Raw genomic sequence first — 16,574 nt, 5'->3', positions numbered from 1 at the left:
GAGAGAGAGAGAGAGAGAGAGAGAGAGAGAGAGAGAGAGAACATGCAGCATAGACAGAAGAAGTTTTGATGTTGTCTATCAAGAGAATGGAGCTATGTATTTTGAACATGTGCTCTGGGAGCCATATAGGAATTTAGCAGATAAGAGAGGCTGTCTTATGGGGAAGGACAGGTGATTTATTTGTTTATTGATTGTTTATTTGTTCTTGAGAGAGGATCTCACTCACTATGTAGTCCAGGTTAGCCTATATAGCTTTGAGTCCTTGATTCTTTTACCTCAGGCTCCCAAGTGCTGGGATTACAGATGTGTGCCACCATACCTGGTGTATTGGCTGGTCTTGTGTGTCAACTTAATACAAGCTGGAGTTATCATGGAGAAAGGAGACCCCCCTCATTGAGGAAATGCCTCCATGAGATTCAGCTGTAAGGGATTGTCTCAATTAGTGATCAAGGTGGGAGGGCCCAGCCCATGGTAGGTGGTGCCATCTCTGGGCTGGTAGTCTTGGGTTCTATAAGAAACCAACTAAGTAAGACAGGGGAAGCAATCCAGGAAGCAGCACCCCTCCATGGCCTCTGCATCAGTTCCTGCTTCCTGATCTGCTTGAGTTCCAGTCCTGACTTTCTTTTGGTGATGAACAACAATGTGGAAGTGTAAGATGAATAAACCCTTTCCTCTCCAATTTGCTACTTGGTCATGATGTTTTGTGCAGGAATACAACCTTGACTAAGACACCTGGCTATAGACAGATGTTTAAAGAATTATTTATTTTATGTATATAAGTACACTTCAAACACACACCAGAAGAGGGAATTGGTTGTGAGCTACCATGTGGTTTCTGGGAATTGAACTCAGGACCCCTGGAAGAGCAGTCAGTGCTCTTAACCGCTGAGCCATCTCTCCAGCCCCTGACAGATATTCTTTTAAAAAGATATCTTAAATTGTCTTGTGTGGTTATGTGTGCATGGTTATAGATGCTCTTAAAGGCCAGACGAGGTCATAGGATCCTCTGGAGCTGGAGTTACAGGTGATTATGAGCTGCCTTACGTGAGTGCTGGGAACCAAACTTGGTCACCCTTTCAGCTCCCTGAAGAGATAGATATTCTTTTTTTTTTTTTTTTTTTTTTTTGGTTTTTCGAGACAGGGTTTCTCTGTGTAGCCCTGGCTGTCCTGGAACTCACTCTGTAGACCAGGCTGGCCTCAAACTCAGAAATCCGCCTGCCTCTGCCTCCCAAGTGCTGGGATTAAAGGCGTCCGCCACCACCGCCAGGCTGAGATAGATATTCTTAAACAAGTCAGGGCCTCAGAGGATGTGAGTATAACTGCATCAGTGGGAATGCATACTCAGACTCAGCTGAGATGTAAAGGCTGCGGTGTCACATTCCGTTAATCCCAGCACTCAGGAGGCAGAGGCAGATGGATCTCTGAGTTCCAGGCCAGTCTGATCTACAGAGCAAGAGCCAGGACAGCCAGAGCTACACAGAGAAACCCTATCTCAAAAAAGCAAAACAACAAACAAACAAACAAACAAAAAGATATAAAGTACCCTACAGAAGAGTGCCCAGCTAGGGGGCGCACCCAGCCTGTCTTCCCTCTTCCCTGGGGCCACTGTCACCATCTACGGGTTATCAGTACAAGGTCAGCAACCCTCTCAGATGGTCCCCACTGTTCTTTTAATTCCCAAAGTGCAGATTCAATAGCTGTACTAGAATGAAGCTGGCAAGTGTGCATAGGATGTGAACCCAGATCAGGTCATGGGGCTCCAGCCATATGCAAGTGGCAGAGAAGATGGTGAACATGGAAGCTCCTTATGAATAAGAAGGGTTTGCACATACGAGTCATTACCATGAGCATGCATGCATGCATGTGTGTGCCTGTGCAAGAGTGTGTGTGTGTACTCGCACTCGCAAGTGTAGTCATACATGAGTCCTGGCGTGGTTATCGAAACCTCTTCCAGTAGCCTCTTGCCCTCCATGAACTCTAGAACATTAACATAATGAAAGTCAAGTTCACCTCTCAAGGTTGCTAGTTCATTTATTCACTTGGTGGTACTGAGTTCCTGCAGGTCATCAGTCACTATGGGGAGCTGGGGACATGGAAACAAAGAAGGTGACTTTCTGCCTCTGACTGACAGCCTCCAAGTAGAGCTCACCCAAGCATGGGAACTCAGGTGTACCAGGGTTAAAGGTCAGGACTCCTGGCCTGCTCTGCTCATGCATCATGCACTTCCAGACCTTATATCCAGGTGTAAATCAATGACCAGGAGTCTGAGGGTTTTTCTTTCTTTCTTCTTTTTTTCATTATTATTACCATTATTATTTTAGGTGCATGGGTATTTTATCTGCTTGATGTCTGGGCACCATTTGTGTACTTGATGACCTCAGAGACCAGAAGAGGGCACCAAATCTCCTGGAACTGAAGTAACAGACAGTTACAGACAGAGCTTCTATATGGGTGCTGGGAATTGAATGTGGGTCCTCTGAAAGAGCTGCCAGTGCTCTTAAACACTGAGGCAGGGGCTGGTGAGATGGCTCAGTGGGTAAGAGCACTGACTGCTCTTCCGAAGGTCCTGGATTCGGATCCCAGCAACCACATGGTGGCTCACAACCACCCATAATGAGATCTGATGCCCTCTTCTGGTGTGAATTATGTGGCAGTAAGCAGGGCCAGAGCAAGCAGGGGTGGCAGAGGTCCAGAGTCCAATTCCCAGCAGCCACACACATAATGCCTCATGGCCATCTGTACAGCTACAGTGTATCCATACACATAAAATAAATAAAATAAATCTTTAAAAAACAAAACACTGAGCCAACTCTTCAGCCTCAGTCTGGGATTTTTTTTTTTTTCCACTAGTGTAGAGTCTATCCACAGCTGTTCATAGCTAGCCTGAAATCCACCAATGCCTGATAGAATTGGTGGATAAGCACCCCAGTTCTTTCCCCTATGGGGGAAACAGGCACCACCCCGGGTCCCGAAGTTGCCAGCTAGGACAGAGAGCTCCTGATGCCCACTGTGGTTCCAGCTCAGTGACATTCTGTTAGCTCCCACATTCCCCTAGTCTTTCTCTTCCAGTCCCTGCTGTGTCTCCCAGGATCACCTTCCATAAGAACCACCTGTTTTTAGCTCTTTTTAGAGTAGGCACCTCAAGAATCTCCACATAGGACTTCTCTGTTCTTCTCGAACCCCAACAGTCCCTAGAGGCTGCTTTACAGTCCAAGAGGCTCCTGGAGTATATGGAGGAGGAAGGGCAGCCTGGGCAGCTAGGACCCAAGGTCAGGGCTTTCCCTGGCTTTAGTTGTCCTTGGGGACTGGGAGAGAAGATGGTGGGGAGGGATGAGAAGCAATGTTCTGCATGCCTTCAGAATAGCAGGGTCCGGGCTAGGCTCTCTGCCATTATTGTTCCCATGTTGTAGGTAAGGGTCAAAGGTCAGAGTTCACATCAGGTAGTTACTACTCTGCATAGCAGCATTTCTGGCCTCTGGCTACTAGGTGCCACCCCCATCCCCCAAAGTCACTCATATCTTCAAACTTAGTAAGCCTTTCCCAGATGAAAATCACAGCTTCACCACTGTAACCCACCACCTCCTCCTTGTGACAGGGCTTCCAGACCAGCCACCAAAGCCACTCAAGATTACCTATATGTGGCTGAGGCTGCAGCAGAGTGGGGTCTCTGAGTAGGGGAGTCAGGGGAGTCAGGCTATGGAGATGTGCTACAGGAAGGCAATATCAGAGATGCTTGGGTCTCCAGACGAGTCCGAAGAGGGCTGTCCCCACTCGGCACCATCCACCTGTACCATGTTGCTTTGACCCAGCAAGAAGCTGACCCCAAGGCTGAGAGGGCAGATGTATGACATCAAGCGTTTGGTGTTGGAACCTTGGAGGCCACAGAAAGGGGTATCCAAGTAGAAGAGACAGAGTTTGAATCTCTGTTTGCAACTTTGCAAGAGAAGAGAGAATGAGAGAGAAAAAATTATCTAGACTGGTTGAGCAGCTAAAGTGAGTGAGGAACAGACTCAGTATTCCTAACCTGTGGTCCTGTAGAATGAACCCTGGTCCCAGACTGCCTGGTTCAAACCTTGGCTCCCTCACTCAACATCTGTGTGACCTCAGGAAGGGCATTTGCCCCTCTGTACCTTCACTGCTATCGTCTAAAAAGGTGGAATGGGAACTAGTACCTACCTGCCTGTAGACAGGGTTGGTAGATGCATGCATAATGGAGTGTTTAGGATGAGAAATTGCATGTGTGGCTCAGGTAATGGAGTATTCAGCTAGCATACAAGAAGCCCTGGGATGGAGCCCTGGCACCACATAAAAACAGGTATGGTGGCACATTTTTGTTAGGTAGAAGCAGGAAGGTCAGATGTTCAAGGCCAGCCTCAGCTACGTGAGAGATCCTATCTTTATAGGACTGGGTGTGGTGGCACACGCCTTTAATCTCAGCACTCAGACAGAGGCAGGCAAAACACTCATATACATAAAATAAAAATTTAATTTTCTTTTTTTTCTCTTTTGTATTTTTGAGACAGAGTATCTCTGTGTAGCCTTAGCTGTCCTGGAATTTACTCTGTAGACCAGGCTGGCCTTGAACTCACAGAGATCTGCCTGTCTCTGCCTCCCGAGTGCTGGGATTAAAGATGTGTGCCACTACTGGCCTAAAAACAATATTTTTAAAGGTGGATAATATCTGAAGAATGACAGCCAAAGCTATACTCCAGCTTCCACAGGCATGCACACATGTGCATCTGCACATGTGAACAAACGAGCGCGTGCGTGCGCGAGCGCGCGCACACACACATACACACACACACACACACAAATAGTGCCTGCTACACAGTACATGCTGTGGACATGTCTAGTAAGAAAATGATAACTTTCCTTTTATGTAGGACTTCTCATTCTTGTTTGACAGGGTACTCACTTCATTGAAGGCCTAGGTAGAAAGCAGAACTGGCCTTTGGGGCCATTCTTACCTGATTCTTCAGAAGAAGTTGCCCCATGCTGCACCAGAGACTGGGTGAAAAGGGGCAAGGCTGGGGCCTAGGGTGAACCTGGAAGGAGCTCCTCCTGCCTTGCCAAGGGAACAGAAATAGGTATGGGTAGAGACTGCCCAATGTCTATTATCTGAGGTGAAAGCTGAAGAGCATCTAGGAACAGCCAGGGGGTCTTCCCCTCACCTTCTCAACTGACAAAAGATAGTTCTGGCTTGGGCACTTTGAATAAGAATGGCTCCCATAGGCCACATATTTGAATTCTTAGTCATCAGGGAGTGGCACTATTTGAGAAGGATTAGGAGGTATGGCCCTGCTGCAGTAGGCGTGGCCTTGTTGGAGGAAGTGTGTCTCTGTAGGTGGGCTTTGAGGTTTCAAAAGTCTAAGACAGGCCCAGCTTCTCTTTCTCTCAGCCTGTAGATTAGGATGTAAAATCTCAGCTACTCCTCCAGCATCATGCCTGGCTTCCTGCCTGCTGCCATGATGACAATGGGCTAACCTCTGGAACTCTAAGCCAGCCCCCGCCCCCCCCAATTAAATGCTTTCTTTTATAAGAGTAGCCTTGGGCTGGGTGGTGGTGGCACAGGTCTTTAATCCCAGCACTTGGGAGGCAGAGGCAGGAGGATTTCTGAGTTTGAGGCCAGCCTGGTCTACAGAGTGAGTTCCAGGACAGCCAGGGCTACACAGAGAAACCCTGTCTCGAAAACAAACAAACAAACAAAACAGACACCATGTACAACTGGTAGAGGAACAGCCTAGCTAACAGATACTCAGGTGAGCAGACTAGAAGAAATGAGGTATAAGGTCAAGCAGGCCAGAGGAGATGCCAAGGAATTTGCCACTGAGTAGATTCTGAGGACAGGACCATATGTCTGGGTTATACAGAAGGGACAGGAGCAGGCCTGCTGCCCACACCCCAGTATGACCAGGCTCTTCCCTGGGAATCTTTCTGTTCTTTGTGTGTGTGTGGCAGGGTGGTGATGGGGAATATAGAGTAAGAAGGCAAGGATGTGAGGCAGGGGACTTAAAACAGCACTTTGGAGCGACTGGTGTGGCTAACTGTTTCCTCCTTCTGAGTCTCTTCATCTGTAAGATGAGTAAAGTGGCCAGGCAGTGGTGGCAACGCCTTAAATCCCAGCACTTGGGAGGCAGAGGCAGGTGGATTTCTGAGTTCAAGGCCAGCCTGGCCTACAGAGTGAGTTCCAGGACAGCAGGGGCTACATGGAGAAACCCTGTCTCGAAAAACCAAAAAGAAAAAAAAAAAAGATGAGTAAACTGGACTGTGTAGCTAGTGCATCCTGGCCTCTGCTGTCAAAAGCTTTGTGGGCTGGCAAGATGCTCAGTGGGTAAGGGCATTGCTGTCACACCTGATCCCCTTGAACCCATGTGGAAGAAGAGAATCTACTCCTGAAAGCTCTACATGCTTATTAGAGCCCTATGTGGCATACACACATGCAGACACAGGAAAAAAAAAGGGTTGAAAAAAAAACCACTTAGTGAACACAGTCCATTTTTTTCTGCTTAGATGCACCCCACTTACCCACTAGGGCCATTAAAACTTTCTAAGCATATACATCAGATGTCAGATGCTCACAGTCACAGGTGAGTGTGTGAGCCAGCCAGGCCCAGGCTTCCTGCTTTTCTTCTCTCCCTAGGCCTCACCTGTACCACCAGATCTCAGCTCCCCCAAGGCTAAGGACACAACACCAGCATTCCCTGGAGACCATCTGCAGGCAGAACCATGTCAACCCGGGTGCCAGACCGTCCCTGAGCCAGCAGCTCTGACTTTGGGTACAACCACCCCTCCCAGGACCCTGGAACACACACCCCTGCTGCTGGAGCTGCAGAAGCTGCCAGGGTTGGCCGACACAGACTTGAGTGCACCAAACCCCAATATCCAGGTGAGCCTATAGAGTGGTTGTTTGTCTAGGGGACCTCTAGGAGGTGCTAGGGTGGCAACTGCACCTCACCCTATTCTCCTGCTGGCTGTGTGAAGACAGTGGACTCCTTTTCATTTTTATTTTTATTTTTATTTTTATTTTTTTATGTGTATGAGTATACTATAGCTGTACAGATGGCCGTGAGCTATCATGTGTGTGGCTGCTGGGAATTGAACTTAGGACCTTCTACTGGCCCCACTCGCTCCGATGTAATTCACTGTAGCTGTCTTCAGATGCACCAGAAGAGGGCATCAGATCTCATTACGGGTGGTTGTGAGCCACCATGTGGTTGCTGGGATCCGAACTCAGGACCTTCGGAAGAGCAGTCAGTGCTCTTACCTGCTGAGCCATCTCGCCAGCCCGACAGTGGACTCCTAACGCATTGTAGGAAGAGTATCTGCACCTCTGCTTGCCAGAGAGTCTCTTGGCTCTGAAGCCTTGACCCCGGATGTAGCAGGGGACAAAGCCAGCAGAACTGTCTTGAGGACTGAGTGTATGGATACCCTGCCCCTGATTCTGCCATGGGTCCTAGAATGTGGTAGAGACCTGTTAGAATGTCCTATAGGTGTGACCGACCTCCCCACACTTGGCCCAAAAACCTGACTGCATGCAGGAAAGGGATTCAGTTTGAAATGGGGAAGGCTGGAACAAGGGAAAGCCCACGAAAGGGTGCTCCAGGAAAGCCAGCTAGAAGTCCTGTGCTGCCTATCCTGAATCTTCAAGGAGAGCAGATTTACCAGTTCATATACTATCATCCAAAAGAAAGCCTGCAAAAGTATAGAACATGCCAGGCAGTGGTGGCGCACACCTTTAATCCCAGCATTGGGAGGCAGAGGCAGGCGGATTTCTGAGTTCGAGGCCAGCCTGGTGTACAGAGTGAGTTCCAGGACAGCCAGGGCTACACAGAGAAACCCTGTCTCAAAAAAACAAAATCAAACAAGCAAACAAAAGTGCAGAACATTTTACAATTATTTTAAAGCCTATCTGTCTGCTTGTATTTATTTATTTGTTTGTTTGTTTGTTTGTTTATTTTTGGTTTTCGAGACAGGGTTTCTCTATGTAGCCCTGGCTGTCCTGGAACTCACTCTGTAGACCAGGCTGGCCTCGAACTCAGAAATCCGCCTGCCTCTGCCTCCCAAGTGCTGGGTTTAAAGGCGTGCGCCACCACTGCCCAGGTTGTATTTTTTTTTTTTTTAAAGTGCACATTCACACAAAAATTGCAAGTGTCCCCACTAGTGATGAATGCCAGTCATACAGGTGATGCTCAACTTCCTTCTTTGGGTGGTGGTGTTTCAAGACCAGGTTTCTCTGTATAGCTTTGGCTGTCCTGGAACTCACTCTGTAGACCAGGCTGGCCTCACACTCACAGAGATATGCCTGCCTCTACACCCCAAGAGCTGGGATTGAAATTATCACCACCACATCCAGCTCACGTTCTTCTTTGTATTTTGCTGTTCTTCTCCCTCCCCCCAACCCCCCTGAATTTTGTTCTGTGACCTCTTCTTATTTGAAAGTGCCTGAGAATAATGTTAAAATTCATATCCACGGCAGTGGTTCCAATTACATGGTTAGTGCAGTTGGAACACTCCTGAAGGTGATCTGACACAGGACCTTACTTCTCATCCCCACCCCGCCGCCTCCCCTCTTCTGGGCTGTTTCTGGTCCCCGAGGCCAAGCAGCCCATGGATGGTAGAGGCAGGATTCCAAACAGCTTCTCCTAAACCATTGGGTCTGGTATCTGCTAGATTTGCCTCAGTGCATCTACATTCCAGTGGTTCTGACCTGCAAAAAGTCCTACCCCCTGTCCCTTGCTCACTGAAAGGCCACGGTGAGGCAAGAAAGGTTGCAGGCTTGGTGTCAAGGGTGGGACTTGACTTCCGGTTCAAACTCATCTTCTCCTGTCTGGAGCCCTCTGCTGAGCCTGCCCTCTCTGGCACACATCTGACCTTCCCACAGGTGACCATCGAGGTGGTGCAGGACCCTCAGGCTGAAGTTGAGATGGACCTGCCTTCTGAGCCCAGCCATCTCTGGCCCCTGCGTGCCCCTAGCTGGTTGCCCACCGGGGAGCTCTTTTGGCCCCTCTTCTGGGGCTACCAGGAAGGTGAAGAAGGAGCCACTGGCCTCAAAGACAGGGCTCCAGGGGAAGCAGAGGAGGAAGACGGAAAGGACTATGCTGTGGAGTACAGCGAGGGTGAGGACCAAGGGGCAACTGAAGAAGATGAGGATGAGGAGCCTTGGTCCAGTGGGGCCATAGACAACTGGGACTATGGCTGGTTGGGTCCTCAGAACCAGGACTTCCGGGGACCAGACAGCTACGGTGAGTAGTCTGGCTTGGCATCCCCAGCTGTTGCCCTACGAGGTCCAGAGTGGGAATGAGTTGGAGGGGAGGAGAACCTCCCAGGCAGGGAGCACTGGGCAGGCCCGCAGCCTGGCCTGTGCAGATTCCGTTGACAGTTCAAAAGTGACTCTCAGCATTAAGGGTTTATTTTTCTGCAATATTTGACTTGCGCAACAGCCCCGAGCTTCTCTAAGCAAAAGCTATTTAACAGTTTAAATATTCATATTTTATCAGTTCCTACAACACTGAAAAGTACCCTACGTTTTGTCACAACAAATCTCATTTTTAGATAATGAGTTTGAATATTCACTCACCCCAGTGCTCTACAGCTGAGCGTTCCCAGGTGAATCACTTGACCTCTGTGTATCTCAGTTCTGTCCTTTCTAAAACAGACAGTAATGTTTCTAAATGGCCTAGGATTGATTGTAATAGGAAGTAAACAAGCTTATGTACAGCTGGGCCTGGTAGTACACCAACCAAAGCCTTAGGATTCAAGAGGCTGAGGAAGGAGACTGAGAGAGGTCAGGCTGGGCTGTGTAGTGAGTTCCAGCCCTGCCTGAGCTACCTAGAGACCCTGCCTCAAAAAAAACAAAACAAAACAAAACAAAAAACAAAAACAAAACCGGTTGGGCTGTTGAGATGGTCCAAGGGATGAATACTCACCTGTTGTAATGCAAGTGTGAAGACCAGAGTTCAACTCTTAGGGGGAAATAAACAGCTAGATGAGCAGCAGCAGCACACCTGGAGCCCCAGCATGTTGGAGGCAGAGATAGGCAATTCTCCCAGAACGAGCTAACTGGCCACACTAGCTGAAAGGGGCAAGCTCTGGGTTTAGCGAGGGGCCCTGTGTCCATATGTAAAGTAGAAAGTTATTTAAAAACATATCCCATGTCAACCTCGGGCCTACCCACACATGTAGACATGTATTCTCGAGAACATGTGTACCTCCACTTATATGAGCACACAAACACTCATGCCACATGCGCACACATATGCCAAGAGTATGAGCACAAACATCCGCATGTGATAAGGCACTTCCTGGCTCTTCTGTTATGCCTTCTGATGCCCACAGCCTGCTGGGATGGCTGGGAAGGCCTTGTGTACTCCTCACATTTGACCTCCTTTAACTTCTGAGTTCAGTCTCACTCACTCTCCAAGCATCCCTGAGGCACCCAGGATTAAGACTGAATCACAAAAGCTCTTCCTAGTTTCCTAAAGGAATGTAAACAGACCTTTCCGGGAGTTTCAGCTTTTCTCCCTTCATCTTCCTCCTGCTGGTGGTAGCTGGCCTGAGGCCTGTCTTCAGGAAGCTAGAAGAGAACAGGTGTGCAGACCTGTGTGTGACATTCCACACTGAGCCTCAGAGCACAGGCCTGGGCCTGGGGGTCTGAGCTTCCTCAGATCAGGAGAGGGAGTCAGGAGAGTCAATCTTCCTTCCTTCCTTCCTTCCTTCTTTCCTTTCTTTCTTTCTTTAAAGATTTATTTAAAGATTCATTTATTTTATGTATGTGAGTACTTTGTCACTGTCTTCAGACACACAAGAAGAGGGCATCAGATCTCATTGTGGATGGTTGTGAGCCATCATGTGGTTGCTGGGAATTGAACTCAGGACCTCTGGAAAAGCAGTCAGTGCTCTTAACCGCTGAGCCATCTGTCCAGCCTTAGAAGAATCTTTAATAATCCAGCCCCCACTTCATTTCCATCTCCTTCTCCTCTTTGTTATTATTTGAGACAGAGTATTCCCAGGATGGCTTCAAACTCAATATATAGCCAAGGGTGACCTTAAATTGCTTGCTTGCTTGCTTGCTTCCTTCCTTCCTTTCTTTCTTCTTTCTTTCTCTTTCTCCTTTCTTTCATTCATTCTTTCTTTTTAAGATTTACTTATTTATTTAATTTATATGAATACACCGTGGCTGTCTTTAGACACCCCAGAAGAGGGCATCAGATCCCATTACAGATGGTTGTGAGCCACCATGTGGTTGCTGGGAATTGAACTCAGGACCTCTGGAAGAGCAGTCATCACCCTTAACCATTAAGCCATCTCTCCAGCGCGACCTTGGATTTCTTATCCCTCTTCCGTCGAGTCCCCACTGCTGGGATTGCATGCATTCATCACCATACTTGGCGGCGGGGATGGTACTCAAGGCTGTATGTATGCTAGACAAGCACACTATCGACTCTTCTTCCTTGGTTCTGATGGACATGAAAACACTAGCTCAGAAATGTTAGTGGGCTTCCTAAGGTCACACTGATAGAGTCCTTGGGCTTCTAGACCCAAGTTTATTCTGTATCCATAGGACCTCTTGACTCATTTGCACGGTCTATTCACTGCACAAGGACATCTAACTGAGGAGACAGGTGGGGCTGGGATCCAGTCATGCTCCATACACTGGCCAGGGATAAAGGGATGCCCTTTGCCAATTTACAACAGTGTGCCCTGCGGCTGAGTACACTCCTCTTGGCCCCTTACTTCAACCCAGACTATGAACCCCAGGAAGAGTGGAGTACCTGGTCTCCCTGCAATGGGAGCTGCGGCAGCGGCCACCAGCAGAGAACACGGCTCTGCAGCTATGCCTGTACAGCCACAGAATCCCGAGTCTGCGACCTTCCCCCCTGTCCTGGTGAGATGAGCTCTTTCCCCTCTCCCCCGCACAGGAGTGGGTAATAGGGCTCACACTGTGACCTTGCTTCCTTGGGAATGTGAAGATGGGATACTTGTAGGAAGGGTGGGCTTCAGAGTGGGGTACGGGAAGCTCACGAATATGGTGGTCCTGTCCCAGGCCTGTCTCAGCTGCTGTGGGCACCAAGAGCCTAGTGAGGGCTGGGCTTCCTTATTGGGAGCACAGAGTACCCTGGGGCACCACCAGCCTGGCCTCCTCTCTTCCCAAAGGCACCACAGAGGAGAACACGTTGGGCTTTCCCAGTGAGGGGTGGCAGCCCCTTGCCCACAATGCAACGGATATGCTTGATCCAGGTTAGTTGGGGGTTAGACCTTGCTGTTGGGTCTTAGGGACCCTCTCTCTTGGGAGGACGGGGCATCAGTGTATAGCAGGAGTCACTGAGCCCATCTTCCTGTGGGTGGGGTTGGAGCCTAGTATCCTTGCCCAGCTCCAGGTTCCTACGAGGTAGGAGGCATGGATGGGAACCCCAGAAGGGATGCTGAGGGTAAAGGAAAGAGGGGCCTGTTTCTTCTCCCTGGTGGGCTCCATCTGGGGAGGTGCCTGTCAGAATGAGCCAGGGTTCCAGTATCCTGGGTTGCTTCTTGCAGGCAAGCAGAGCATAGGCCTTGCTTTGCCAGCACACTTCGTGCTGGTGTTCTTGGGCCTTATCTGCACCCCCTAAGGCATGGCTCATGAGTCTTAAGTTCCACAAAATGAAATGTGAGCTTCCTGAACCTGTGCCATGTCCCAGGGAGAGAGGAGAGGAGGCAGCAGAAATAAGGAGCTACAGGAAGCCCAGAACAGCTGAGCCCTAAGAAAGGAGGTTAAGAAGAGTCAATCAGACAGGTGTTAGTGGGAAGGCCTTTAATCCCAACACTTGGGAGGCAGAGGCAAGCCTGAGATTGAGGCCAGCCTTGTCTACAGAGCCAGTGTAGACAGACAGACAGAGAAACTCAGTCTTGAAAAACCAAAAGAGGAGAAGGAGGAGGAGGAGGAGGAGAATTATTGATCAGCAAGTGGAAACAATTGGGTCGAGATTCAAGACAGCTTTTAACTACATGAGACCATTTCTTTTAGGGGAGAGAGAGAGAGAGAGAAGGAAAAAGGAGAGCAGACCAGTGGCTAAAACCCTGAAACACTGAAATACCTCTTGGTTAAAAATCTCTTGTCTCTTTGAGCTGGAGAGATGGTTCAACTATCAAAAGAGCACTGGCTGCTCTCCCAGAGAACCAAGGTTCAATTTCTAGCACCCACATGGAGGCTTCAGTCTGAGAGAATCTGACATATTCTTCTCTCCTCCGCGGGCTCTGCACATATGTGATACACAAACATACATGTAGGCAAACATCCATGCACATAAAATGAGTAAAATGAAAAGCAAGACAAAGGCTGCCGTCTCAGTTGGAGAGGAAGCTAGCTCAGCAGGGAGAAAGCTTGACTAGCACTCATGCCCCCCCCCCAATCCCAGCAGGGCACCTACTGGGTGTGTAATGAGTGTCTGTAATCTTAGCACTTGGAAGAAGGAGACAGGAGAATTGAAAGTTCAAAGTCATCCTCAACTACCTAGCAAGTTTGAGACCAGCTTAGAAAATGTGAGACCCTGCCTCATAGAACAAAAACAGCAAAAAACAACAACAAAAACATATCCCCGAGTATCCCAGCCCCCTCCCAGGACCTAAAAGATGATGTCAGTGTCCCTCAGGGGGCTTCCAGTCCAAGAAAGTCCTCTGCTTCAGGTGCCTGGATGGGATGGTGTGGGGTATCCCTTATCTGCTCTATGTCTTTTTTTTTAAAAAATAATTTATTTTTATTTTATGTACATTAGTGTTTTGCCTGCATGTATGTCTATGCGAGGGTGTCAGATCTTGGAGTTACAGACAGTTGTGAGCTGCCATGTAGATGCTGGGCATTGAACCCAGGTTCTTTGGAAGAGCAGTCAGTGCTCTTAACCACGGAGCCATCTCTTCAGCCTCCTCCATATCTTTCTTGAATCCTACTTCTGCTCCCAAGGCCTTCCTAAGCCCCAGCTGGGGTTTGCACTTTCTCTCCACGTGACTGACCTTGGTCAGCCTCCTTGCTTACCAAGGGCCTGGGGCAGTGTGTGTGTGTGTGTGTGTGTGTGTGTGTGTGTGTGTGTGTGTGAGGCATCTCTGAGAAGCACTCTCCTGTGCCTCTTTACCCTCTGCAGATGTGGACAGCTGCGAGAAGTGGCTGAACTGCAAGAGTGACTTCCTAGCTAAGTACCTGAGCCAAGTGCTAGAGGACCTGCCCAGTTGCCCCTGTGCATACCCTCTGGAGGCGGTGTACAATGCTGTGAGCCTGCAGGACGAGCATCAGGGCCGCAGCTTCCAGTGGCGGGATGCGAGTGGCCCACAGGAGCGCCTGGACATCTACCAGCCCACCGCACGCTTCTGCCTGCGCTCCATGCTGTCTGGCGAGAGCAGCACATTGGCTGCCCAGCACTGCTGCTATGATGAAGGCAGCCGGTTGCTGACCCGCGGCAAAGGGGCAGGGGCTCCGGACCTAGTCAGCACCGACTTTTCACCTGAGCTGCACTTCAAGGTAGATACGCTGCCCTGGATCCTGTGTAAGGGGGACTGGAGCCGCTACCACACTGTGCGCCCCCCCAACAATGGCCGGGCCTGTGCAGACAACCCACCAGAGGAAGAGTACCTGGCTCAACTGCAAGAGGCCAAAGAGTACTGAAGAGGAATTAGAGAATGGTCCTTCTGCCCTTTACCCTGCCCCTGCCCAGACTGGGCAAGTATTAGGGCTCATCTGAGAGGCCATCAGGCATGCATACCCACCTGCCGCCTCTTGAGACCCTGAGTCAGAAGAACCCAGGCATCTCAAGGTTTGGTGAGAAGGTTGGAGGATGTGTCAGGCATAAGGCCCCTGGGATGTGTTGGGAAGGGGAGGAGCTATCCGAGCTTGACCATGAGCCCTTTCCCCTCTCTCTCAGAACAAGGCCTCTTCTGCCTTTCCCTCTGTTCGGGGTTGAGCCAGGGTGGTCCAGATACATCCCAGTTCCCAGGATCTCTTGTGAATCCCTTGGACCCCCACCCTATGGCCAGTTGCGGAAGAACACAGGGAGGGGTGGGACAAGAAAGGACAGTCCTTTCATTTGACACTACAGCTGCTTTTTGCTGGACTAGCAGAACCAGAGCAACCACCCCTCCTTATGGCACACAGCTTCTTCTACCCTGTCCCATGCTATAAGGCCATCAGTGGGGCTCAGGACATCAGTGGAGCTGAGGGGAGATTGGTTCCAGTCAGGGAACCACCAGCTGTTTCTGGTCCTCCTCTGTTCTGTCCCCAGACGATAGACATGTGCTGGCTTGCCACAGCCAGGGCAACCATGCTTGGGATGAGTTCAGTACTAGAGGTGGGTTCAGGAGGGTATCACGTGCCAGGAGCAAGTTTGACAGGGCAGACAGTCCCGGTGTTGGATGTGGGCTATTTTGTGGTAGTGGTACCCACATCAGTGGCCCACTTAATACCCCCATGTAGCACCACTGAAAGCACTGGACTTGGAGTTGGGAGATGGGTGTGTTGGCTCCCAGCACACCCGTGCCTCTGCCCAGACACCTCTCATCCCCAAACCACACTTCCTTGGTTTTTCTGGAGCTGAAATATTGTAGACTTTCTGTTTCCATTCACAAATCTCCAAAGGGGCTTGGTAGGGAACTTGAGTTCCAGCCCCATCCACAGCTGTCCGGAAGCTGTCCTGGGATCCTCAGCAATAAAGCACTTTATTTTCACATCCAGTTTGATAAAGGATTTGGGGCCTGGCAGGGTGGAGGATGCAGAGGCTCATATCGCCCAGCTCAAGCTCCCATTGGCTGGCTTTGTGATCACCAAGGCCACAGCCAGCTCCTTTCCTTTTCCTGAAGCAGCTGCCCTCAGCGCTCCATGAACGCAGAGACTTAACCACATCCCTTTCACACCCAGAAAGGGCCACCTTTGAGCCTGTCTAGGAGCTGGCTAGACCTCAGAGGCACAAAACTCCAAATCTATGGCATGGGTAAACTGCATTTACTCCACAGGGAAGTGGTGCCACTTCTCCACATGACTGGCTTGGAGGGGGTCCAACCTGAAAATGAGAGGTGGACCAATACCCTCATCAGACACTCTACTGTCATCCCTGGCATTTGGGGAAGGAAAGAGTTATGTCAGGATGTTATGTTATGTTAGTCTGTCTAAATACGTTCTGTTGCAAGGAGAATATTAATGTGTCAGGGCAGCAGGAGCTCAGGTCATCAGGTAGGAGCCAGGTTCACGACACTTGTTACCTAAGGAATTCAGCCCATAATCCTAGCCCTTTGGATGCTGAGACAGGAGGGCTATAAAGTCTTTCTTGTTGTTTTTGTTTGTTAGGATTGTTTTGTTTTGTTTTGTTTGAGATAGAGTCTCACTGTGTGGCCCTGGCTGTCCTGGACCTCAGTCTGTAGACCAGGCTGGTCTCAAACTCACAGAAATCTGCCTGCCTTGGCCTCCAAAGTGCTGGGATTAAAAGCATGTGCCACCACTGCCCAGCTGGATTATGAGTTTTAAAACATCTCCCTGTCTACACATCAAAGTAATTTACCAACTGTCTGTCAGGAGCTAGAGATATTAGACCATCAAGTTCTTATAAAGTTCTTCCCTTGGG

At 49.5% G+C, this 16,574-nt stretch overlaps 1 protein-coding gene across 2 annotated transcripts in view; it reads left to right on the top strand.

The window, feature by feature from the left end:
- The window catches only part of Ism2 (isthmin 2), a 22,104-nt gene extending 6,418 nt beyond the window's left edge, over positions 1-15,686 (top strand). Inside the window, exons 2-6 of one of the 2 annotated variants that reach the window (XM_031357059.1) lie at positions 6,641-6,886; positions 8,882-9,242; positions 11,744-11,884; positions 12,154-12,237; positions 14,112-15,686. In XM_031357059.1, coding sequence (XP_031212919.1) covers positions 6,641-6,886; positions 8,882-9,242; positions 11,744-11,884; positions 12,154-12,237; positions 14,112-14,629 — 1,350 coding nt within the window. In that variant the 3' untranslated portion in view covers positions 14,630-15,686. The remainder of the gene's footprint in view (positions 1-6,640; positions 6,887-8,881; positions 9,243-11,743; positions 11,885-12,153; positions 12,238-14,111) is intronic. The other variant, XM_031357060.1, reaches the window with a different exon arrangement.
- The last annotated feature ends 888 nt before the right edge of the window (positions 15,687-16,574 follow it).

Source organism: Mastomys coucha, unplaced genomic scaffold (genome assembly GCF_008632895.1).
Source record: "Mastomys coucha isolate ucsf_1 unplaced genomic scaffold, UCSF_Mcou_1 pScaffold6, whole genome shotgun sequence".
In the NCBI taxonomy this organism is placed as follows: Eukaryota; Metazoa; Chordata; class Mammalia; order Rodentia; family Muridae; genus Mastomys; species Mastomys coucha.
This window is presented reverse-complemented; position numbering and strand designations above follow the sequence as displayed.